The following is a 25182-nucleotide window of genomic DNA, read 5'->3' as shown; positions in this document are numbered from 1 at the left end:
GAGTCTCTAGGTGTAACAGCAACACCCCCGTTGCTCCTATAGGCTCATTTGTATATATAAAAAAAAAAGTTTTTCTCAGTAATGCGGGCACATATGTACATAGGACCAACACAGATGCCTTCAGCTGCCAAGTGCACATGTAACAGGTCAGCCAGTTTCATAGGTACAACCTGCTGACAGATGTCCTTGAACACTGGTAACACTGGCGTTCAGTTCAATTTATGATCAAGATATCACCATTTGCAGATTTAGAGCATGGCAAATCTGCAGTGAAATCTCCCTGTGTGGCTATACCCTAGAAATGGACAGAATCCAATATATCATCCATGAGGTTCTCTCCGTGGAGCTTCCCATAACAGCTGTTTTTTTCTGGTTTCATGTTTCTCTCACAAAAGCAGATTGATTCTACAGACGTCTACCAATCTTCCCATTTCCTGGGGGTGGGGGGTTAGCTGACAGAACAAAAGGTGTGTGAAGCAGTTGTTTTTTTGACACTTGAGGATTTTCAACTTCTGGCCTAAAGCTTTCTCCACTGAATGCTAATCTGGGCGTAGGCAGCAGATGACTTTATAGTCTTTCCAAGTTATATGAGACATAGATGTAGGCAGAGTAAAATGTCACAGAGACACTTATTGATATTTAAAGACACCTATCATCTGATGTAATGTCTCAAAGGACAGGAGTAGTGCTGCCCTCAGGTAACTATAATCTATGGTGCCAATGGAATCACAAAGATTTCATAGTGTACTAATATATTGGTTTGTTGAATCCTCAGTGTCATATGTGTTCATTGGCAAAGAAATGCAATAAAATATGGTCAGTCTGGAGAATTTAATTTGAAGTGCGGAGGTGGAAATGACTAGGGAATTTCTGCCAAGGCGATGGAACAATTTTAAGATCTCCACAAAATCTAAGAAAGCACCTTTCTCTGCAGAATCAGTTAGAAGTGACACATGTGATGTAGAGCAAGCACTGAAAACACAGGATGTTGTCTGCATCTGAACACACAGCATTTAAGGGGTTATCCGAGACTAACAAATGCTCCCCCATACGCCCGGGCCCCTCACCCTGAATCTACTTACCTGGCTCCCTGCGCCGCTCCTGGTCCCCGCACTGCCGCATCTGCTTCTCCCCATGCGTAGATGAAAACATCTGGTGTCGGGGGGAAAGAAGGGCGTGCCTCCCTACCATTGTGAGTGACGTTAGAGATGCACGCCCTTCTTTCCCCCCCGACAACGGATGTTTTCATCTGCGCACAGGGAGAAGCAGCTGCGGCGGTGCAAAGACCAGGAGCGGCACAGGGAGCGGAAAGTCAGGTAAGTAGATTCAGTGTGAGGGGCCCGGCATATGGAGTAGCATTTGTTAATCTCGGATAATCCCTTTTTTCAAGACACAGCAGCACTTTGGTCCATTGGCTGTACCAATTTAACCCATGGACTTGATTGGTGTTTTAGGGAATAAAATTGTTCTTCCCCTCTTCTCTTTGGAAATGTACAAATAACGTGACAACTAAATATTCCCATTCCTCTAGGTAATGTCCCTATAGAGTGCTGGCAGTGTCATACCACAGAGGCACACGTCCAAATTAAAGGGGAAATGGTAATTAGAGATGAGTAAAGTTTTGAAAAATTCTATTCGGCAGCTTCTACGACATTGTACGAGAAATTTGATTCATTATTTGTCTAAATCAGATATACCCAGGCCACTCTGTCTTAGGGTACGGCCACATGGCGCAGTCGTGCTGCTGGCGTGTTGCTGCCATGCTGTGGAGTAGAACCACGCAGCCAATTAGCCCGCAGCTGCCTTTCATTTAATAATAAAGACCGATATAAGATATAGTGTATAGTGTATAGTCCTTCTTCATTGTTAATGGCTGTCTGGCACCTTTAATGCACCTTTAAACAGGGCCTGTACCCACTTCTCCAACCCCAGCACTCCCTTGCCCCACAGGTGGGAGCCCTTTTTTTGCCATCTGCTTTTCCTCCTTTTCTACATCATCTAATATTGATGAGAATATGTCATCAGGAACATCCATCTCTCTGCATCTTGCTGACTTTTTTCTAGTACATGGAGACTTTGAAGGATGATTTGGAAGAAATAAAGCCAGCAAAAAAATGAGGTTGGTCATCATTAAGACCTGGCCCCCCTAAGGGGTGCAGACTGGATGGTATTGGTTGGCAGGCTGGCAGTGGAATAATAAAGACTTCCACCTTATTGGTATTGAATTATATATCTTAGTTTATGGCTTATGTAGGAATAAGTAAATGTAGGAATAAATAAATGAAATTGACGTAGAATAAGTCTCCCTGCACTGTCCCTGCAGTCTCCCTGGACTCTCCCTGCACTGTCCTTGCAGTCTCCCTGCACTGTCCCTGAACTGTACCTGGACGCTCCCTCTCCAATATTTTTCTATTAATCATTTTAACAACACTGTCCCTAGTGCATGAGCGCTTGCCACGTCTCTCCCAATGCTCAGCTCACAGGAAAATGGTGGAGACTGCGTGGGATGAGGGTTTTTTAGCACTGCGACATCACAAGGGATGGCTATCTGCATATTGGCTGGCTGCACAGCATTATGGGTGACCTTGCTTTCCCGGGCTTGTCTCCTCCACACTTAGTTTCACTTTGTAACACATGCAGACGCCATTTCCGAAAATAAATCTGATTTGAATGCTTCGCTTTGCTCAACGCTAATGGTAATGTCCAATTATCTATTTATTTGTGTATCTACAGACAAAATAGGAGTGGCACAAGATAGAGTTATGAAAAGATTTGCCAGCATTGTTTATTTTATAGGGAATGCAAGTATAGGCTGCTATATAAATGTGACATATTACATCCAGTCACATCCATATTACATCCAGTATCCTAATATCATCTTCAAGGGGTTCTCCAGTCATTTCATTTATTCAGTGCATGGTAATACCCTGTGGAAGGAAGATCTTTACATAGTACTTACTTGTCCCTTATTCTGCCAATGCCATCGCTGTTTCTTTTCCTGTTCAGCTGCATTTACTATACCTGGATGGAAGAGCCTGCAGCACGACAGATGGGTAAGTACTATGTAAAAGAACTTCTTTCCACAGGTTACTACCAAGCATTGATTAGACAAGAGGACTAGAGAACCCTTTCAACATACACCATGGGGCAAGTTATCATGAGGATGAGTTTGCGTTGCTGTAATTTGTGCCGTGTGTATGTTACTGTGGTTGAGAGAATGTATGGAGCGGGCTGCTGTGCTAAGCCTGCACCATGCACGGCGATTGCTGGCTATTCAATACAGCAGGCCCCAGCCACAGTAATGGGGAATGGCAATCTCACTGAACCCCATCATATAACACCTCAGATGTCGCGATCAACAGTGGTCACGGTATCTGTGAGGTAAGGCAGAGAAATGCGGCTCCTTCTGTCTTCCAATCAGAGCCACCAACAGTGAAATTGTGGGGCTCCGATCATTTACCATGGCAGCCTGAAGTCTTCCAGGCCTACCATGGTAAGCCCCCTGCTGAACTGTGTACGAAGCACAGCTCAGCAGGAAGCACATCAGAATCCTATTCACCCTAATGGATCTCTATTAGGATGAATAGTTCAGGGGATCAAAAAATCCCAGGTTCTAGCAAGTTAATACTGTAAAAATATTAAAAGTTCACCCCCTTTCCCAATTTGACATACAAAAATATATTAACAATAAAAAATATGCATATCAGGTATTGCCATGTCCAAAAATGTCTGAACTAATAAAATATTTAAAAGAATTCCTGTGTGGTGAACGAAAAAAAAAAAAAGAAAACCGCATGATTCGCCATTTTTTAGTCACCCTAAAAAAACTGTGATCAAAAAGTAAAATGTACCACAAAAATGGTACCAATAAAAACTACAGTTCGTTACACACAAAAAAGCCCTCATGCAGCTCTCTAAACCAAAATATATATATATTTTTTTAAAGTAGTAAAAAAAAAAAAACTATACAGGTTGGGTATCGCCATATTCATATTGTGCTGCAGAATAAGGACATTGTTTCATTTTTAGCGCACAGTGAACACTGTGATGTAAAGACCCGAAAAATTTTGGCAGAATTGTGGGTTTTATTCAATTTAACCCCACAAAGAATTTATTTTCCGTCTTCCAATAACAGATAGGGTAAATTAAATGGTGCCCTTAAAAAATACAACTGATCCCACAAAAAATAAGTCTTCATACGGCTATATGAACACAAAATTTCAAAAAGTTATGGCTATTGGAACATGGGGAGGCAAAAACGAAAATGCAAAACCAAAAATGGGCCTGGTATTTAAGGGGTTAAACATAACATTTTATTTTTTGCTGTGTTATTGCAGATTTTGTGCACATTTTCTTACTGGGGAAATGTCATGCCTTTTTTGCATCCTATTTAAAACCTAATTAACATAGGTAACCAAGGCTACTTTTAAACTCTTGTTCGAAAGTGTCGAAAGATGTGTAAAAATCACAAAATGTTGAAAAATGTGCACCAAAATGGTGCGCACTGTGCACCAAAATGTGCAACTTTTATTCTGCCGGAAATATGGCACAAAAAGAATGATATATTCCCTCCACCCAGCAGAAATATCTACCAGCATTTCCTCAGCTTGTCCAGATATGACCCATTCCAGAATGGAGTCTTGTATAGACAATCTACCAAAGAAGGAGGTATAACAACGGTGGCATACACTCCAGAGTGACAGTCACATAGTAACTGCATTATCATGTATTAGACTATGATGTGTATGAACATAGCCAAGCTCCCTAGCCCATAGCTGGGTTTAAACGGCCTCTGGCTCCCAGTCATACTAGTGGGACCGATTGCCCACAGTGGGCATTGTAAACACATTTTTTCATAAATTGCACTCCTCGGCTGAATCGAAACGTTAAAGTTTACTACCTTTGAAAGTGCAAATAGAGAGCTCTTGGAATCAACCCTTTAAGTCAGCCTCAGAAATGTTTGCAACTTTTTAAAAACTGTGCCTCCATTTTATGTGGATGATTGTGGAAAACAATTATTCTTGAGTAAAAACATGTTATATGTTGAACTTTACCAGCTACCTCATTCCTCACCTGACTGGTTCCTGCCTTGCACCTTACTTCTAACATCAAAGGCACCCCATCTTCCAATAGGCTGGAAACCCCTACAAGGGTGCACCAGGGTAAAAGGTGTACTCCCTCCTTACTATACACAACCCAGGGGATCTCTGGAGCAGGACAGTCGCTACCCTAAGTAACACCCCCATCCTCACACCCTTACCACTCTCGTCATCTACCCTCATGCCTCCCACTCGGGCCCTATATGAAGAATACATATTTAATGGATGTTGATAAAATGTGTTGGCAGGTGTTTGCTGTCTTGGACCAGTGAAACCCAGGAGAAGACGCTCTAGGGTACGATGCGACCTGGCTTATTAATTTGCCTGCTGCTCTTAGAGGTGGCCTATGTAACTGGACAAGGTATGTGTTCATTGTACAAGATTTCCTAATCTGGTAGCATTTATGTGAGGATAATGATTTGCACGGGTTACAGATGTCTTGAATAAATCAAGAATAAGGAACATTCATTTCAGATTTATCTACTGCCATTGGGGAAATGTTACCATGTACTTTGTGGTGTTTTCACGCACTTGCAGCTGTCTGCATCATGTCAGAGTGATATGTTTCTTTCAAACCTGTGTTGACTTAATGCACATTTATTTTACATTAATACAATGCAGCAGTTCACATCAGGGAATGATTATGACTTGTAGAAGTAATTATTAATGATATTCATAATAATAAGTATCACAATGTTACTGGTTGATGCAAGCAAAAAGGAAAAGGACAATTTTTTTGACCAGAAAAAAAACCCTGTGCTAACATAAATTATAATTAAAGAATCAGACTACACAGGGTTTGTTTGTAGTCTGTATCCATGGAGATGTATCTGTAGATACATTATGCCAGTCTCAATGAAAGGTTTGTAGAGACACAAGCTTTTTAAATATTTTAGCTTATTTTCTGCCAGTCCATGTACCAGAAAAGCAAATATATACCAGCTGTGAGCTGCTGTGGATTTGAACTACAATTTACGCCAGTGTCTGGTGTAAATTATAGTGAATTTGTTAGGCCAGACCCCTCCCACCATACCCAACCCACTTTTCTCATTGCTTTCCAAAAGTGAAAAAATCACAAATTATAACGCAGATACTTTTTTACACTATTAAAACGGTGTAAAAACAATGATCAATTTTCCCCAAAAAGTAGGACATTCTTCATCAAGGCTATTTCTTTACTGATTGGGATGGTGGACATACCCTTTAAATTTAACAATATGACCTATATTTAAATTAATTAATTAATTAATTAATTAATGAAAGTATTAGGATAAGGGCAAACAATGCGATTCCAGTCGGGCTCGTTGCAGGCAGGCAAACAATCTGGCTACTATAGGTGGCCATGGTGATCGGGCGTTTGGCCTTACCCTTAGGGTGTCTGTTCATGGAGCAGTCTGTGCTGCATAGCAGCATCCATGCGCTTCACCCATACAAGCTACACAGTCAAAAACTGCATCAAAAAGCCACAATTTATGTTAAAAAATGTGTGCAGTTTTGCTGCAAGGTAACTTGGCTCTATGTGTATGAATAGCCTTATTTATCACAATATTGTTGCATCGGTCTGCTATAAAAAAGAATCACCTGTCAGTAGTTAAGAAGTTCAAGCCTATCTACTTCTTCCACAAGTTCAGTGGAGTGCTAATAGGACTAATGTTTGTGATCTGTGATCAAATATCCAGCAGACTTGGAGTTTTTTGCAATGATTACATTATGATCACATCACATGTGTTACGGGGCCATGACCTTTTTGTTGTACTACTGTACCAAAGTCATCATGTAGCTGTCACGAATACAGGGGAGGGGAGGGACACAGAACTAGGCCTCAAGACTAGGGAGAGGGAAAAGGTCACCTCCTGGGAAGCCCCTAAACCTGGCCCTGACTCCTGTCAGTATGTATAAACCCTAAGGGGGGGAAATACATACGCTGTAACCTAGGCCCTAGGAGCCTTGAAATGCCCTAGGTAGTGGCAGGGAATGAGACTTCTGGTTCCTTCCCAGGTGAACGAACCAGCGACTCTCTGAGGCCTATTAACAACAAGAACAGGGGAACAATCAAATACAAAGAGCAGTACAACTTTTGTTATAGAAAATGGATGAGCAGGAATACAGGTAAGGTCCACATACCAACTCTTCCAAATCCAAGCAGATATATCAACCGCATGGTATGAAGTGTGAGACCAAACTAAGTAGGGAAAGCAGTAATGACCACGGGCTGCACCTGGCAAGAGGTGTGGTCATTACCAAACCACAACACTGACAATCAAGAGTTAACCTCACGTGCAGTCAGTCTCTCCGATCTTCTAACCTCTGTCACAAAAGGTACCGTGACAGTAGCCCTATAAAACTACATTTGGTATATTAATCCCCAAAACATTTTTAAATATATAGATGCTAAAAAACAAAGGTCAAAGCAGGTAGTTCCCCTAAATAATGGTAACGGGTGTATGGTCACTGAGAATCAGGGAAAGGCAGAGTAACTAAATGATTTTTAGCTCTATATATGAAAGAAGAGAAAGGAGATAATGTCAGTGGTGCCAGAGTTTTTAGTACATCTGTTAATATACTAAATTGGCTAACTTAAGGAACCCAGTTCAGTTATTGCTATGCCCCTGGTCATAATTTTTTGCAATTCTTTAGTGACTGACACAGTGCCAAGCGACTGGAAAAAGTTAGATATGGTGCCGATTTTCAAAATGGGCACCATATTGTAGATGAGTAAGCTTAACTTCTGTTGCAGGAAAAATGTTTTAAGGACTCTTTAGAGACTATATACAAAAGTATGTGACTGGTAACATCATAAGTGATAACCAGCATGGGTTTATCAAGGACAGAAGTTGCCAGACTAACCTGATTTGTTTTTATGAGGAGGTGAATAGAAGCCTGGACAGAGGAGTGGTTGTGGATGTTGTGTTCTTGGACTTTGCAATGGCATTTTATACTGCCCATCATAGACATTTAATAGGTCAAATAAGGTCACATAGACTTAGAAAGTATAGTTTGTAATTGAATTGCAAACTGGCTGAAGGACCGTGTCCAGTGAGTTGTGGTCAATTATTCCTATTCTGAATGGTCCCTGGTTATAAGTGGTGTACCCCAAGGTTCAGTGTTGGAAAAATATATAAAAAGTAATAAGAAATTATCAAAAGGTCATACACACTCTAAAGTGATATCAGTAAAAACTACAGATCTCCCTGCAAAAAATAAGTCCTCATACAGCTCCATAGACATAATTATAAAAAATTATGAAGGGTACAATATGGCAATATTATTTTTTTTTTACATATTAAAACACAAGAAAAGGTATACAAACGTGGTGTAATCGTACTGTGGTATAATCGCTGTAATCATACTGACCTGGAGAATAAAAGTACCAGGTCACTTTTACCATCTAGTAAAAACAAAACCCATAAGACTCTTGTGGAATTGATGTTTTTTTCCAATTCCCCCATATTTGGATTTTTTAACAGCTTTTTACTAAAGTTATGGCTCCAGGAAGGCAGGGAGTAACAAATTAAAACACAAAAAAACTGAAAACCCAAGGGTCAGGAAGGGGTTAAGGGGTTATTAGAGATAAACAAATCAATTGTAAAATAATAAAATTGTCCTCGATGTTTCCCAAAAATTCTGATTCTAGCCATCTTCACATCTTTTGCAATTCAATTCAGACAAATCTTTGAAAATAGCAACCACCATTTTACAGTTCAGAACACAGGCATTTGCCACCAAAAAAGGAAAATATTTGGACCACATTTTCATTTAAAAATAAAATTTGACAGTGCAGTGTGTAATTAAACAGTCTATTCGTTACCACCGGCTACCATCCCGTTTACCCATAGTCACACATGCTGATATTACTTTGACATTACCAATACTGTATTGGCATTAAAGAGCTTGGAAGGGGTTGGCCACAGTCCTACAAGAGTGTCATACATGACTTTTCAGGGAAATCTGAGCACTTTTGATTTGGATAGAGTTTCTACATCACCAAATCAAATCTGCCAAACAATTTTCTAGCATTGGATCCAAAACTAATTTCAAGAAATTCGCTCAATTCTAGAGGTTACCTCAGTAAAGATTGACTGCATATTACTAAGATATGGCATCAATATCTCATCAGTAGAACGGAGTAGCCAATGGCCTACAGCACTACCTCCAAAAAAAGCCAAGAGAGGCCTACAGGAGAGACAAGAGTGACACGGTGTTTCCCTAGCTGTGCTACCACTTCATTCCACAGCACTTGGACTCTTTAATGGAGTCAGGTACATTAAAATGTGATATAAGCTGAACAGTTTAGTCCCATACAGAAAAGTATCTTGTTTGACTATAGTAAATGCCCACTTAAAGACTGACAGGGGGATGTGTTCACGTGTGTGATTATTTAGAGTGCAGTTTACACTTCCTGAATTAGATGTTCTCACGATGGAGCAGCTGTTACATGATTTCCAACACTGCCACCCATCCCTGGAATTCACCACTGAAGAATTATCCTTGTTTCTACGGGGTCTAACTATAGAATACTTGAGATCAAGTGGCCAAGGCATTATTTTTGGGTTCTTGACATTCATTGGATGTCAAATAATAGTTGAAGAATTGTCTTCTTCAGACGCATGATGATGTTGAGTGGGTCATCCTTAAATAACCTGCTAGTCAACAGTACAAAAAAAAACCCAACCCCAACAGTGATTTATATTGTACTCCAACTAGTACATGCATGTCTATATTTATCATGACTTGAATGGCTTTCAAGTGCTAAAAGTAATAGTTATAACATCTTTAAAGGGAAACTACCAGTAGAAATAGATAAACATTTGTTAAATTTCATTTAGGTTTAGGTCACTTGGTGAATTTTGGCTGCATGGCATTAAGATTGCACCAGCACGTTCACCTAACAATAATGAACATGACAAGAAGAAATGCAACAGTTTGGATTTCTGTTTACTGTGGAAATGTGGTCAAAGCAACTTGCGACTCATAACGCAACCACATTCTTGTTGTCTTGTTTAGCGCAACTACACGTCGCATGTAGTCCTAGCCTTAAATACCTACAGTACTTTTATGCTAATATATGATTCATTGAGTTTACAAGCCAAAATTCTGAGGTTGCTCTACTAGAAGATTCTGTGTGACAACATGTCCGTCAAGCTTAGTGTTCTAATGTAGACACTGGACATTAATACTGCCCCCATGTGTGTTAGAGTACGACCACATGGTGAGGTTTTCATTAGTTAAATAAGAGGCAGCTCAGGCTTAATTGGCTGCGCGGTTCTTGGCCGTGTGGTTGTGTTCTTTTATGTTGCAGCATGATTTTAGAGTTTTATTTTGTGGCAAACTTATCTAATATATTTCACCCCATTTTTCATTCTTGTCACATTTTACCAAGGTGTGGTCATTGTTACATTTGTGGCTTACAATTTACACCAGTCTGCTGGTAGTGCATTTTATTTAAGTTGCATTTCAAAAGTAACTTCACTCAATCACTATATCTACTTGGCTAACATAAAGCGCAAAGTAGCACAAACAGAGATTTATTTTAAGCAAAAACTTCAAAGGTATTACAGGATTACAAAAACATGTTCCACAAAAATAGAGCCACGCCACATCGATGGAGCAGAGTGGCAATGCTAGACTCTACCCATAGGCAGGGGTGGCACCGTTTTTTTGTTTTTTTTATAAACAACTGCGTGAACCAATTGTTTTTCAGTTTCCCCCCAATAGAGGAGATGTCTAAATACCAGAAAAAAATGGCAAAAGCTTCAAAATGTTGCATTAAAAAAATGCAATAGACCTGAAAAACTTCACCTAATTAACAAAAACACTAGTAGCATAAAAACACACGCATGTCCTGCTTTTCATATTATTTATACTGAAAATGACCCCAGTGGGATGTTATGTGTCTCTAAATCACAATTGACATGAATATCTGTACATCCTAATTGACTTGAACAGTGGATGTTATGTGGTAGCTTTATTTCATTATATTACATAGATTAACCAATGTCACATTGCAATCTCACATGCGATCATTCAATCCATTCCTTTTCTATTTAAAACTACTGTACCTAGTAGGTTTCACACAGACGTAATCATCCACCTGCATTTCTAATAAATTTAAGGGAATCATATGAGAATCCTCAAGAAGCAACTGAACAGCTCCTGTCCTGAGTAAATACGTAGTCAGGAATTTTAACATATTCCATACAATATTGTATCAAATTCATCTCTTTCCTGGGACTCTCTAGAACCTCCTCTTGAGGATCCAACAAAACCTGTTTTCTTTTATGAATAATCCTCCTATAGATGAACAAATCCTTAATGGAAGTCAGAGCTGCTAGAGGCACATGGAATCAATAACCATAAGGCAGAACTCGCGAGTAAGACAGCAATACATAAAGCCATGGCCAGGTTGCCAAGATTCCTATAAAAACTGGATACCTTTACAAATTGTCCATACTCCGATAAACATGTTCTTACTTGCAGGACCTCGAAAAGGAGATGCTGTGCTGAGTCATTCCACAAGGAAAATTCGTCCCGGGAAAGAAATCTTACTAGGTCCAGTAAAGATCAAAGCCGATGGTAAAGAAATTACCTTATGATATATAATATAAATTATGGCAGTAATTTATGACCAGATAATCGTCACTTTTGTGAAGTATATCTGGCGCAGATTCTGGCGCATTCCATGGTGTGGCAGAATCTGTGAGTTTTTCCCCGCTCGTGCCAGGTCAAAAACGTGGGAGTGGCATGGGCAGGGGGCCCATCTCATTCATCATTTTCTATGTCTGGTTTAGGTGTAGAAAATGGTCTAAATGTAAGACATCAAAGAAGCTGACATTTAGAATCGGGCTGATGCGCCAAAGTCATGTAGAGGGCAGCGCCTCTTCATAACTTTGGCGGATCCTGAGCCAGCTATGGGGCTTTAAAAAGACCAGCGTCTAATACGCCAGTCTTAATAAATATGCCCCTATGTACCTATGATATATGTACCTATAATATCACATTGAGGATAAAGGTTGAGAATGGCACATAATCAAAAAAGTGAGAGATGTTGCTTACGCACACAAGCGTATTATGGCTCCTTACAATCTGCAAACCATAACAGCTGTCCCGTAGACATCTACGGTATATGTTGATATGTTAGTTACATCTATATGCTTACGATACAGAACAATACATAGGGGGTATGTATTGTTTACTAACATCCTACACCAGTTTATTGGCGTAGAAACATCACAAATTTAGTTGTAAGTGCCATTTTGCAACAAGATTTGCAACTTTTTAGCTATTTACAACCCACCACATGCTTTTCCAAAGTGGGCAGGGTGTAAGCAGTAGGAGCAGGCCGTGGGCGAGAGCTCAACTCTTTAACCAACACATTACTGTACATTGAAAATCTACTCCAGCTCCTGGCGCACAAACAGCAGAAGATGCAACACATTTCTCAAAACGCATGTACCTCTTAATAAATCGGTTGGATCTTGAACCAGCGGGGTTTTTATAAAAGTTTTTTTTACTGGTCATTAGTATCTGATCGGTGGGTGTTCCAGGTGTTTGAGAAGGTACTGGTGCTCGCAGTAGCACAGAGGCCTTCTCACAGCTTTGCCTAGGCCATGCTACGTCACATTCATCAGTCACATGGCCTAAGTGCCACGCCCCCCTTACTTTATAGAAGAAGTAATCAATGAGGACTTAAGTCTTGTGAATGAATAAATCTTGTAGAACCCCCCTACCCTTAGTTTATAGGAGTGGTAATCAATGAGGTCTTAATAATTGAACAGAGCTCTTTCTTCCACTTTCTTCTACCTGTCTCTTTGACTTTTACTTCAGATAAGCATAGAATTCATAACAAGTGTTCAATATCCCTCTCTTTATCAAGGGAAGGTCATTATGGTTTCATTCAACTTTATCTAGTGTAAATGTGGTGATTTCATTACCTGTGTCATGTGTGTTTCTAATTCCTTCATTCTGCTACTGTTTAGAGTTTCAGCAGTGGACAACCTGGTTCAACATTGATCACCCAGGTGGCAATGGAGACTATGAGCGCCTGGACGCCATCAGGTTCTATTATCCTAACAGGGTTTGCCTGAAACCTCTGCGTATGGAGGCACGAACTACAGAATGGGTCCCAGCAGGAAAGACTGGAGAAGTTGTGCACTATAGCCTAACAAAGGGATTTTGGTGTATCAATACAGAGCAACTGGAAGGCAAAAACTGTTCCAATTATTCAGTCCGCTTCTTGTGTCCCGTTGGTGAGTTCATGCTTTATTCATTTTTTTATCATCTACAAAACAATTGAACTTCTATGATGTGTGAATGGTGAGGGTTTGTTGAGATAATCTGGATTATGTGCATAATGCAGCATAAAACATTTGGTGAGTGTGCAGTACTTACCAAGTTTATATTGCATTTCAATATTAGCCTTTACAATGGTATAATACATTTAACATTGGAGATTTTTTCATGTAAGTTATTAATGTGACCATTTCAATATGAGTGAGTGTGGACTACTGTATAATGTTTCCCAAGCTGAGTTTAGGATATAAATAAGTGGGATTCTTTGGGTACAGAAATGACTTTTGAATATGCATTTCTAAGATGGATGATAGTCCTTATGGTCCACTTTTCTGCCAGCTTTAAAGCCGATACATTTTTTTTCATGTGGTTGTTTAGTCTGTAGTCAATTTTATTAATTGCCAATCAGTAAAACTTCTTTGAGTTGACCACTAAAAATTGCAGCAAAAAACAATCTACTAGAGAAGCTGTCCTTTGAAGATATAGTAAGTAAGGGAAATCTGATCTAGAATAAAGATGGTTCTCTTAACGTGGAGATCTTTTGAAGAGGTTTCACTGTATCAGCTGTAATATTTGGTATTTAAACCACACATAAATATACATGGGTCAAAAGTTTTCCTGAACAAATCATATGTTCCATGGTGTGGTCTGTTTTGTAGCCCTATGTATACTGTTACAGTATATCAGGTGACAGCTGTTCTGGAAAACTTGAATATATGTAAATGAACCTTGCACTATTAATCTACCTGAACACACCTGTACACAATGCAGGTCCAGGATCTGCATGCGGCCCAGCACTATATGCCTAATAGCATGTACTATGTCGGTTGCCAATAATAGGTACACCTAGCAATTACCGATGAATCGCATGTGGATACCACTCTATCTTGTACAGGCAGCCTAACACAAAGTAATTAATTTGCTATGAACTGACCTGACCAGCATTCTGATATGTTTTTATTGGGTTGCTGATTGTTAAACATGTTGTGCAGCTGGTAAAGTTTTATAAAAGGGTCAGCAAGGCGTAAAAATACAAAAAAAATCCCCTGCTGTGTCTCTTCCAACGCTTCCCAGGTCCCCTACTACTAGGTCACTCTTGCTACACGGAAAATGACCATCAATTATTGGCTGAGGCAGGTCACTACTCCGACCAGTGATTGGCTAAGTGGGCATTCTAGAGGGACCAGTGGGAACTAGGAAGCACCAGACCAGAAGCTGCGGAGGATCAGCTTAAAATCGGTTGGGAGGTGCCAAGTGTCCGACGCCAACCAATCTGATACTGATGGCCTATCCTGAGGTTAGGCCATCAATATTGTTTAGCCCTTTCTTGACATTTGACATACACGTGCATCACAATGGAGGAACGGGTGTATGGAGCAGACTCAGAACTATTGCAATGTATCATACAAGTGATCAAGCAACTGCAGGTTCAAAGGGGACTGAAAATATAGAAAATCAGGTAAATACAGTTTTTATAAATATTTCAAAAGAACAAATATATTAAACATTAATTATTTTTTATCATATTAAAAAAAAATATGTAATTTGTATCACCATGTCTGAAAATCTCTGCTCTATTAAAATGTCATGTTATTTCCCCCGCACAGTGAACACTGTTAAGAAAAAAGTCCCCAACGCCTGAATATGTTGTAATTTTTTTTGTCACTTCACCTTCCAAAAAATGTAAGAAAAAAATTGTCAAAAATGTATATGTATCTCAAAATGATACCAATTAAAACAGAAATTGGGTTCTTACATACCTCTATGACAGGAAGAATAAAAATAGTTATGGGTGTCAGAATATGGAGACACAAAGCCATTAGTTTTTTAAATTTTTTAGTAGTAAAACAAAACAGAAGCTATGAAAATTTGGTATCACCATAATCATACTGACCCTAAGAATAAGTTTGTCATGTTGTTTTTACCACATACGGGACACTGTAAAAAAATTTTTTTAAAGTTTCACATTAAAAGTACTTGTCCCACCGAACAAACCAAGCCCTCGTATGGCTATATCAACAGAAAAATAAAATGTTTCTGGCTCTTGGAAAGCAGGGAGGCAAAAATGAAAAAATAAAATTGGCTACGACAGTAAGGGGTTAATAATCATATTTTCTGGTTGTACAGTACCCCTTAACTTGGCGATATGTGCATGGTATAAATTTATTTCGAGCTAAAGAGAGGCATGTAGTTATTGCCTTGTAGAATAAAACTCTGTATAAATACACATTCAATCTTCTGTTACAGTTCTACATCCCACTGTTCCAAAAGAGACATGGTCAGAATGGTCCCCATGGAGTGCGTGCTCAGCCAGATGTGGTAGCAATGGCATGCAGGTACGGAGAAGGACCTGTTTAGCGGAGGATCATTGGCAAGACCACTGTAATGGACCCACAGAGGAGGGACGCATGTGCACTGGGGCGCTGTGTACAGGTAACAGCAGAGATAGACTGCCTATAGACTCTACAGGGAAATTTCTCTGTGTGCGCTGATGCCCAGGGGGCTGGCTGAGCCCTTCTCATGGCCGCATACCAGGTACATAACGATCTGATGCTCTCATCATTCATTTTGTGAACCACTGTAGGGGCAGTATTTTGTGCTGCACTGTAGTACTTGGTTCTGCTGGGGCAGTATTTTGTGCTGTACTATGGTATTTGGTTCTGCTGGAGCGGTATTTTGCACTGCACTAAGGTATTGCTGGCCCTGCCTAGTTCTGTTGTCCCTGCCTACTTGTGTTGCTCCGCCTTCTGTCAATTTGGACATGTCTACAACATGGAGCCACTTTTAGATTTTTTTCCAGGGCCATTTTAAGTTCTCAGTCTGCCCCTGGGTAACAGGAAATCAGTCTTAACCACTCTACATGACTTTAGTATTTCAGATCAACCACTTCTCAACTAGTCACCCCAAATTTTTATGTTGTATTCATTCTTATTACTCTTCACAGTGTGTAATCTCAGCTGTCCTATGGGCAAAGCGAGCGCAGACTGCAGTGTGTGCGAATGCAAGAACCAAATACTGTATGGCACAGTCACCCTACCAGACGGAGCGCCCGCTGCTGGTGTTAATGTGTACGTCATATCTAGGAAACCCAGAGTAAAAGCTGTATCTGATGCACAAGGGCATTTCCGCGTGGTAGGGTTATGTCCCAACAGCACATTGCAGTTGAAATTGGAAAAATACTCTGTGGTGAATGTGAGAACTCCTAAAAGTGAAGGATCATCTTCATCTATCAATATCAGTATGAAGAGGAGAGGTAAGAGTATTGTAGTAATATTCTATTTTCTTCTCACATAGGTAAGAAGCAGACATTTCTGATCAGCATTTCACTTGGAAATATTGATATCATTGAGACTTTCTTTGTATGTAGTATGTCTGATATTTCAACAGCTCATCAACACTGGGCCAATCGCAAAAAAATGATAATCAGGTCAAATCCTGCAGGTTTTCCTTCTGTATGCAAATTTTATACAGGAATTCACTTACTGAGCAAAGCTCATTTAACAACACAGATACCTTTTCCACAACACAATTAAAGAGATCTTGTAGGCTTCTGATATTGATGACCTATTCTCAGGATAGGTCATTAATATATTAGATCAGTGAGGGTCTGACACCCGCACCCCTACCGATCAGCTGTTCCCTGCAGCCTCTGGCTCAGGAACTAGATCTTGAATGGAACAGGAAGCACAGCTCCGTTCAATGTGTAGTGGCCGTTCTGGGTACTGCAGCTCACTTCCCATTCCTCCCAACAGAATAATAATTAATAATAAACACACTTGACAACCATTTGGAATAAATATTGGTCACTATGTTTATTCAGGGTTACACCAAATAAAATAATTAAAATGACCACAAATATTAATGAATATTAAAAACCAAGTTAAAACAACAATAAAATTTATGTTCATGGATCAAGTCCACTGAGCCCAAGCTGTTCGACAACACCTCAACAAATAAACATTGTGACAAAATAAATAATAAAGGAGAGTAGGAGGGTTGCAGGTTGAAATAGCTCCTTTACAAAAATGACAGCCAATACCCTGCTTAGCGCACATATAAAGGGGGATTTCCCCACCTTCGCCACCATCCTTCCAATAAGATTAAATGAATATTCCTGCTGTAGTCTTCACCAATCTGTTGCCCCCAGTAATTGCATGGCTACGCAGGAAGACCTCAGGAACTTGCTCGTACCACAGCACAGCTGACCTTAATTTTTCATATACCTGAAAGAGAATATGGAGAGACAAGGAGGGGGGGAGGCAACAGCAAGAACAGCACCCTAAGATATTAGCATTGAGAAACTATTTTACCATGTGCACCCCAAGCTAGGATGTTCTGGGGGGGGCCTTTAACATTCACTTCAGTGGTAACCGAACTGCAGTAACCCAGCATGGCCACTACGCTCTGAATGGAGCTGTGCCTCCTTTCTGCATTCAAGAGCTATGTCCTGAGCCAGAGGCTGCAGGGAACAGCTGATTGGTGGGGGTGCAGGATGTTGCACCCTCAACAATGGGATATTAGTGGCCAATCCTAAAGATAGTTCATCAATATCAGGTGACTGGAAAATCCCTTTGACTACTCCATTTATAAATTGTGTTATTTAGGGTAAGGCCAAACTGTTGGGTCACCCTGTGGCCAGCCCTGTGCAGCAGACAAAGCCCACCTATTTTTTGTGTGGCCATTGGTCCGCAAGCGGCCAGACGTTTTGACTTTATAGTGTTATTGGCACAAGTCTCATTTTGAATCCACATTCAGTATATCTCTATGCATTGGCCACTTCACTGTGATAACTGCAAACAATCTTTATAGAGAACTTGAAAATGGGGTCTGATCTTCAGACACTATGATTTACAGAAGGAGATTTTTAGCAGATAGAGTCCTTTATCTGTTGTCAGGTAGAATATGAGTCCAAATATCTCTTATTCTTTATCTCCACAGAAAAGCCGTACATTATAGAAAACCCTGAAGCCAAGGTGAGGAGAGTGGGGCAAAGTGTGACATTCTGCTGCAATTCTGTGGGGAAGCCAGCAGTAGAACAGTACCTGTGGTAGGTAACATTTTCCACATATTTTATCTGTACCTAAATGCAATCAGCATTCTTGTATGAAGTTGCCATATGTAAAATAAAAAGGGCATGAAATCTCAGAATATGATGCATTGCAGTGGGGTCATGGCCGTCTTTAACAAGGGGCAAAAGGGGCAGCTGCCCCGGGCCCAGTTACTCCTGGGGGGCCCAAGGCAGCTGCCTCTTGAGCCCTGCTGGCCACTGCCCCGGGTGTCAGGCTGTCAGCTACACAGGGGGGTGCTGCCATACCTGCCTGCCGGCCCTCCAGGCAGCGAAATGGGAGAGCTGTGATTCTCTTAGGAGAAAGGACCTTAGATGACATAATCACCATGTGACCAGTAACATAGCGATATTACTGGTCACATGGCTATGAGGTCATCAAAGGTCCTTTCTTTCTACCAGGAGTGTTTCTGCAGGAAAAAAAGTTTGCCTTAACTGTGAAGCATTTTTTGTGAAGATTACATCAGGAAAATGTGACAGGGGCTGTTATGCGAATATACTGTAAGCTACTGTATACTGTGGGGGGCTGTATACTGTGAGGTGCTGTATACTGTGGGGTGCTATCCTGCTCTACTGTATACTATGGGGTGCTGAATACTGTGGGGTGCTGAATACTGTGGGGGGCTGCATACTGTGGGGTACTGTATACTGTGGGGTACTGTATACTATGGGGGGCTGTATACTGTGGGCTGCTATACTGCTCTACTGTATACTGTGTGGTGCTGTATACTGTGGGGTGCTACACTGCTCTACTGTATACTGTGGGGTGCTGTATACTGTGGGGTGCTATACTGCTCTACTGTATACTGTGAGGTGCTGTATAATGTATATCGTGAGGTGCTGTATACCGTGAGGTGCTGTATATTGTGGGGTGCTATACTGCTCTACTGTGTACTGTGGGGTGCTGTATACTGTATACTGTGAGGCGTGGTATTCTGTATAGTTTGGGGTGCTGTATACTGTGGGGTGCTGTATACTGTATACTGTGAGGTGCTGTATACCGTAAGGTGTTGTATATTGTGGAGTGTTATACTGCTGTACTGTATACTGTTGGGTGCTGTATACTGTGGGGGTCTGTATACTGTGGGGGGCTGTATAGTGTGGGGGGCTGTATAGTGTGGGGTGCTGTATAGTGTATAGTTTGGGGTGCTGTATACTGTGAGGTGCTGTATATTGTGGGGTGCTGTATATTGTGGGGTGCTATACTGCTTTACTGTATACTGTGAGGTGTTGTATACTGTGAGCTGCTGTATACTGTGGGGTGCTATATTACTCTACTATATACTGTGGGGTGCTGTTTACTGTATACTGTGAGGTGCTGTATACCGTAAGGTGCTGTATACTGTGGGTGCTGTATATTGTGGGGTGCTATACTGCTCTACTGTATACTGTGGGGTGCTGTATACTATGGGGGGCTGTATACTGTGGGGGGCTGTATAGTGTGGGGTGCTGTATAGTGTGGGGTACTGTATAGTGTATAGTTTGGGGTGCTGTATACTGTGAGGTGCTGTATATTGTGGGGTGCTGTATATTGTGGGGTGCTATACTGCTCTACTGTGTACTGTGAGGTGTTGTATACTGTGAGCTACTATATACTGTGGGGCGCTGTATACTGTATAGTGTGGGGTGCTGTATACTGTGGGGTGCTGCATATTGTATAGTGTGGGGTGCTGTATACTATAGGGTGCTATACTGCATACTGTGGGGTGCTGTATACTATAAGATGCTATACTGCATACTGTGGGGTGCTGTATACTATAGGGTGCTATGCTGCATACTGTGGGGTGCTGGGGTGCACTGTATCGCTAGGGTGAGCCGAGCCTCGGTCTCCTTCCTGCAGAGCGGTGCCCACTTCCAGCCTGAGCCCAGCTGCCCAGAGCACTGATCCTGAGCCGCTGGAGTCTTCAGAACTGGAAGTATTTACAGTCATTCACTGTACTCTATGAGGTGTGAGGATTTTTTTTGTGTGTGTGTTGTGGTGGAGGGCGTGATTGCATGCTAGGGTGGGGGAAGGCGGGATCTCAGGGGCTTAAGTAAATTTTTGCCCAGGGTCCAATCAATATTAAAGACAGCCCTGAGTGGGGTACTACATTCAAGCTCCTCAATGTCTGGTCATTTCCTTCACCCAAGATAGGAAATCTACCCCCAGCCCCCCTCCAACCCCCCTCCCTTTTCACTTGTATATAGCTTATAGACATTCACTTCTAGAACCCCCAGCATTTTTCTAAAATTAATTCTATGGATAAGAAGTACTATAGATATATGAGATAATATTTATACTGAATAATTTAACACCTACTTTAATTATAAGAATATTAGAAATCACCAAGGAGTTATGTGACTGTATAAGAGAGAAAGCCTGCAGGCAGAGTACATGTATGCTGGTCATGAAATTCTGAGTTTACTTTGTATATTCTTAATAATTTATAGTAGGAAGTACATGATTCATTATTATATACTTTAGCTATTGCAGAGCCTTGAAAAGTAAGGGGGTGCTTTCTGTCCACCATGGCTTGATTGATATGAAATGTATTTTAGCACCTTTTAATGTAACACTAATATTTAGTTTCCATTTGTTTCTAATTGTATAAAAAAAAAAATCAGGTACCATAATGGAACCCTTTTGGACCAAAATAAACATAAATCTAGCAATGAGCTGACCCTTCGAAAGCTCAAGGTGAGCCAAGCTGGAGAGTACTATTGCAAGGCTAAAAATGATGCAGGATTTGTAAAGTCCAGCCCTGCCAAGCTTACTCTCATTGGTGAGTTGAAATATGGATATAGAAAAATACTTGCAATTCGTAACAGATTGAATAATGATGCTTCAGTAAATAAGTCTTTGAACTATTATTTTTATGTTTTAAATTGTGCTTAGCTTTATGTGTTTTTCTGACAAATAAATTGACTTTATATTGTGATATTCCTGGAGATGTAAAAAAAAAGTTTACATTTTTTATTTTTTTTCAAGTGCGTATTTTCAATTGCTTGCTTGTCATAACCATTATGTGGTCAATCTGCTATTAATCTTATTGTGTATGGCTGTCTTTAGTGTGGTGAATGCACGTTTTGTTTGTAAATTGTCATGCTAAAAATGACTCTTTTTCTACAGATCAGGATGCTCCTGCCTGCAATCCAAATCCAGAGATTCATCTCATCCAACTTCTCATGACTGTTTTCAAAATGCCACTAATTCGTTCTACTACAATGTTGGGAAATGTCCGTCTACATTTTGCCCTGGGGATCTGGGACAATGGACTAAGAGCAAGGACAATGTGCCCTACTGCTGCGGGATTAACTGAGACAGAAGTAAAGAAGTCTCCTGTCAGGGTTATGTTCTCCCAATTAAAGTTGCTGTGCAGTGTGGTTGCTTAAAGTGTACAGACACCAAAATTAATTGTTCGTGGAAGGGCAATAGCATCTGATACTGGAGAACCCATGCGATTTGGACACATTATACATGGGAAATGCCAGGGTTTAGCAATGACAGGTTATAAAGGCACCTTTTCAATTCAGGTTCCTGCAGAAACAGAGAGGTTGGTTTCTTACTTTTGTTGACCGGCTACAAAAATTTGTTAATACCACGAAAGTACTTCCATTCAATAAAAACGGGAGGTACTGTTTTTACATGAGGTTCTTCTTCTCAGGAGAAAAGAGCCGGTCCCATATTGGACTCATGAAGACAAACCAGATATCTCTAGGAGATGTAGAAAATGATGATCCTATAGCTGAACTGGAAATTCCACCAAATTCTTTCTATCGACAAAATGGAGAGATCTACAATGGAAAAGTAAAGGCATGTGAACATTTTTAGACCCAAGAAACATTATCAACAGCCAGAGCTGCACAAAGTGACTTAAATTTTGTCAATGAAGAAGGGATACATGCCACTACGCTCATATGGTTGTTCTCAGTAGATTTTACTGATGAGAAAGCCATTGAATCCCTGAATGCTGGAGCAGTAAGTATACCTTGACTCTTCCCAAGTCAAAATGTCAGAGCACCTTGAAAGCATGAAAATTATGGTCTCTAAATCCAGAAACTGGACTTTGGGAAGAAGAAGGAGACTTTCAACAAGCAAGAGTACGGCGAGGTATAAGAGAGTGAGAGGACCTTTCTTGTAGGCAACATGGAAAATAGGGAGAGAAGATTGTTTAACCTGGATGTTCCCTGAAAGTCGAAGATGTTATGTGAAAGTTCGTGCATATAGAAGTGAAAGGTTCTTGCCAATTGAACAAATAGAAGGTGTAGTAGTAAACCCTAATCAACATGGAACCTATGTCAGGATTTGCATCCAAATCCTCGAGCTTGGGGACGTTTTGACAGTGCTATAACTGGTCCAAATGGGGCATGTTTACCTTGCACTTTTGTGATGACAAAAGCCCAGATGCTTACTCTGCGTTTGTAACTGCCACTTTACTAGGAGAGGAACTGGAGCAGTTCAATCTTCTCCAAAGTTTAACCCAAATATAATTGGTGTCCCACAACCCTACCTAAATAAACTGAAATTATAGAAGAACAGATCACGATGATCCAAAAGTCAAAAAGACAGCTTTCAGCATCAGTGTGGCCAAACCAACTCCAAATGTTGCTGAGGAGAGCAACGGCCCTGTTTATCCCTACAACAAACTTCTAGAGTGTGAAGAGGCCCCTTATAATGCTGGACATTTTAGATTTTACAGAGTAGAAGGTGATAGATATGACTTCAACACTGTATCATTTAATGAAGTGACCCAATGAGCTGGACTGCAGATTACTTAGCCTGGTGCCAAGCCCCCCCCCCCCCGCCCTTCCCCCCCCCCCCCCAAATGGAATACAGAGCTTGTTATATGAAAGTTAAAATTGTTGGGCCTCAGGAAATTATTGTAAGGTCTCGAAATATGGGTGGCACACATCCACAAACAGTTGGCCAACTCTATGAATTCGAGATGTACGGAGTACCAGAGACTTGGAAGAATCTAATCTCTCTACAGCATGTGTGGAATTTAAATGTAGTGGTATGCTGTATGATCAAGACAGGGTAGATCGTACACTCGTGAAGATTGTCCCTCAAGGAAGCTGTCGGAGGTATCCATAAACAGCATGCTTCATGAATATCTTGTCAATCATCTTCCAATGGCAGTTAACAATGACACCAATGAGTATACTATGCTTGCTCCTCTTGACCCACTTGGACATAATATGGCATTTATACAGTTACTGATCAGGATCCAAAAACAAGCTAAGAGATTGCCCTTTGGTAGGTGCTTTGATGGCTCATCTGATGGGACTTCGAGGGTGATGAAGAGTAATGTAGGGTAGCCCTTTCTTTTACTGTTTGGATCAGGATGTTGGCAGCAAAGTGTCTTTCGTGGGAATGGACTAGGCTGCATCAAAGTGCATCTAGACAGGGAGGCAGAAATGCAAGGCAAACAAAGAGAAAGTAGTAGAAACAGGTCAACAGTCAGAATAACCTCTCTTTTAACAACAAGACAGCGCCAGTTCAGATCAGTAAGAACAGAACAAAAGCCAGCACAGGCTTCTACTACACTCCTTTACTTCATGGCTATAAGAGAGTTTTCAGGAAAATTCCAGACTCATTTGCCAAGGTGTGATGTACAGAATTATAGCTTAATTTACTACATAATCAAACATTTTTAATTTAGAAGAAAAATTAAACAATGAGAATATCCTAATAAATTGCAGCCAACAGCTAAGATACAAAATCAACAGAAGTATCTCCTATCTTTTACAAACTCCATCGTTTTTGGAATATTGCCTTCTTTTTTTTTCTTTTAATCAATTATGCTGAAAAATAATGAATGTACACTTGCGTTTTGCCTACTTAATGCTTATTTCATCTGACTTGTGGATCAGATTTAATGGCTTCCTTTCTTCTGTCATCCTTTGATTTGTATCTTTTAGCATTCAAAAACTGCCTCCTCCATTGGGAACTGATAAAATAATGTATAATTTATTTCCCACCACTAGTACAAAGCAATAATATTTTTCCAGATGTGAGTCCCACTAAAGATTAAAGTGGAACCAGAACTAGAATGTGACTAATCTTCTTACAACTGACCTAAATTACATCCAAAATATTTTACCGTAATCCTAAGGCAAAATCCATACAAACTATTAAGGAGACCAAGTGTTCTAGAGACTGTATATTCAGATTCCAGAACCCAGAGCAAAAGGTCACATATGCTCTGATAAATGCAGTATTGTACAATGTACATAATTATTTTACTAAAATCTTTAAAGGAGTTTTCTACTATCACTATGGCTTTAAACAGATATACACATGCAGTTATTATCTCATGTACATCGTCCCCATGCTTTTCTTTACAATTTGGACTCTCCTGATCTTTTCTAACCATATAAGCTTATCCCTCTGGTTTGTTTCCATCCTGTATGTAGAATTTCCCTGTTGCTGTATCCGACCAAACCCACACTTGTCTTTTCTCTGCCACAGCTCCAGCATCGTCCCTAACAATACCCAGCTAGTTTATAGCTCCTCCCACCAGCTAGTTACATAGACACTACCCTATCACTGCCCCTAACAACACCCAGCCTAGTTTATACCTCTCCCACCAGCTAGTTACATAGACACTTCCCTATCACTGCCCCTAACAAGACCCAGCTAGTTTATACCTCCTCCCACCAGCTAGTTACATAGACACTACCCTATCACTGCCCCTAACAACACCCAGCTAGTTTATGGCTCCTCCACCCACTAGTTACATAGACACT

At 40.5% G+C, this 25182-nt stretch overlaps 1 protein-coding gene across 1 annotated transcript in view; it reads left to right on the top strand.

Moving 5' to 3' along the window:
• Window positions 1–24657, top strand: part of LOC120987176 (cartilage intermediate layer protein) — a 46533-nt gene extending 21876 nt beyond the window's left edge. Inside the window, 25 exon segments of the mRNA XM_040415783.1 lie at window positions 5348–5460; window positions 11577–11672; window positions 13076–13345; window positions 15636–15821; window positions 16333–16641; window positions 18327–18435; window positions 21058–21215; window positions 21563–21613; window positions 21616–21845; window positions 21847–21993; window positions 21995–22413; window positions 22415–22466; window positions 22468–22554; window positions 22556–22618; window positions 22620–22709; window positions 22711–22746; window positions 22748–22813; window positions 22816–22885; window positions 22888–22955; window positions 22957–23176; window positions 23179–23367; window positions 23370–23516; window positions 23519–23626; window positions 23629–23687; window positions 23689–24657. Of these exon segments, the coding sequence (XP_040271717.1) occupies window positions 5400–5460; window positions 11577–11672; window positions 13076–13345; window positions 15636–15821; window positions 16333–16641; window positions 18327–18435; window positions 21058–21215; window positions 21563–21613; window positions 21616–21845; window positions 21847–21993; window positions 21995–22413; window positions 22415–22466; window positions 22468–22554; window positions 22556–22618; window positions 22620–22709; window positions 22711–22746; window positions 22748–22813; window positions 22816–22885; window positions 22888–22955; window positions 22957–23176; window positions 23179–23367; window positions 23370–23516; window positions 23519–23626; window positions 23629–23687; window positions 23689–23751 (3354 nt within the window). The 5' untranslated portion in view covers window positions 5348–5399 and the 3' untranslated portion in view covers window positions 23752–24657.
• Window positions 24658–25182: the final 525 nt, after the last annotated feature.

This window comes from Bufo bufo, chromosome 1, assembly GCF_905171765.1.
Source record: "Bufo bufo chromosome 1, aBufBuf1.1, whole genome shotgun sequence".
Lineage (NCBI taxonomy): Eukaryota > Metazoa > Chordata > Amphibia > Anura > Bufonidae > Bufo > Bufo bufo.
Note: the sequence above shows the minus strand (reverse complement) of the source record. Positions and strands in the feature narration are given on the sequence as shown.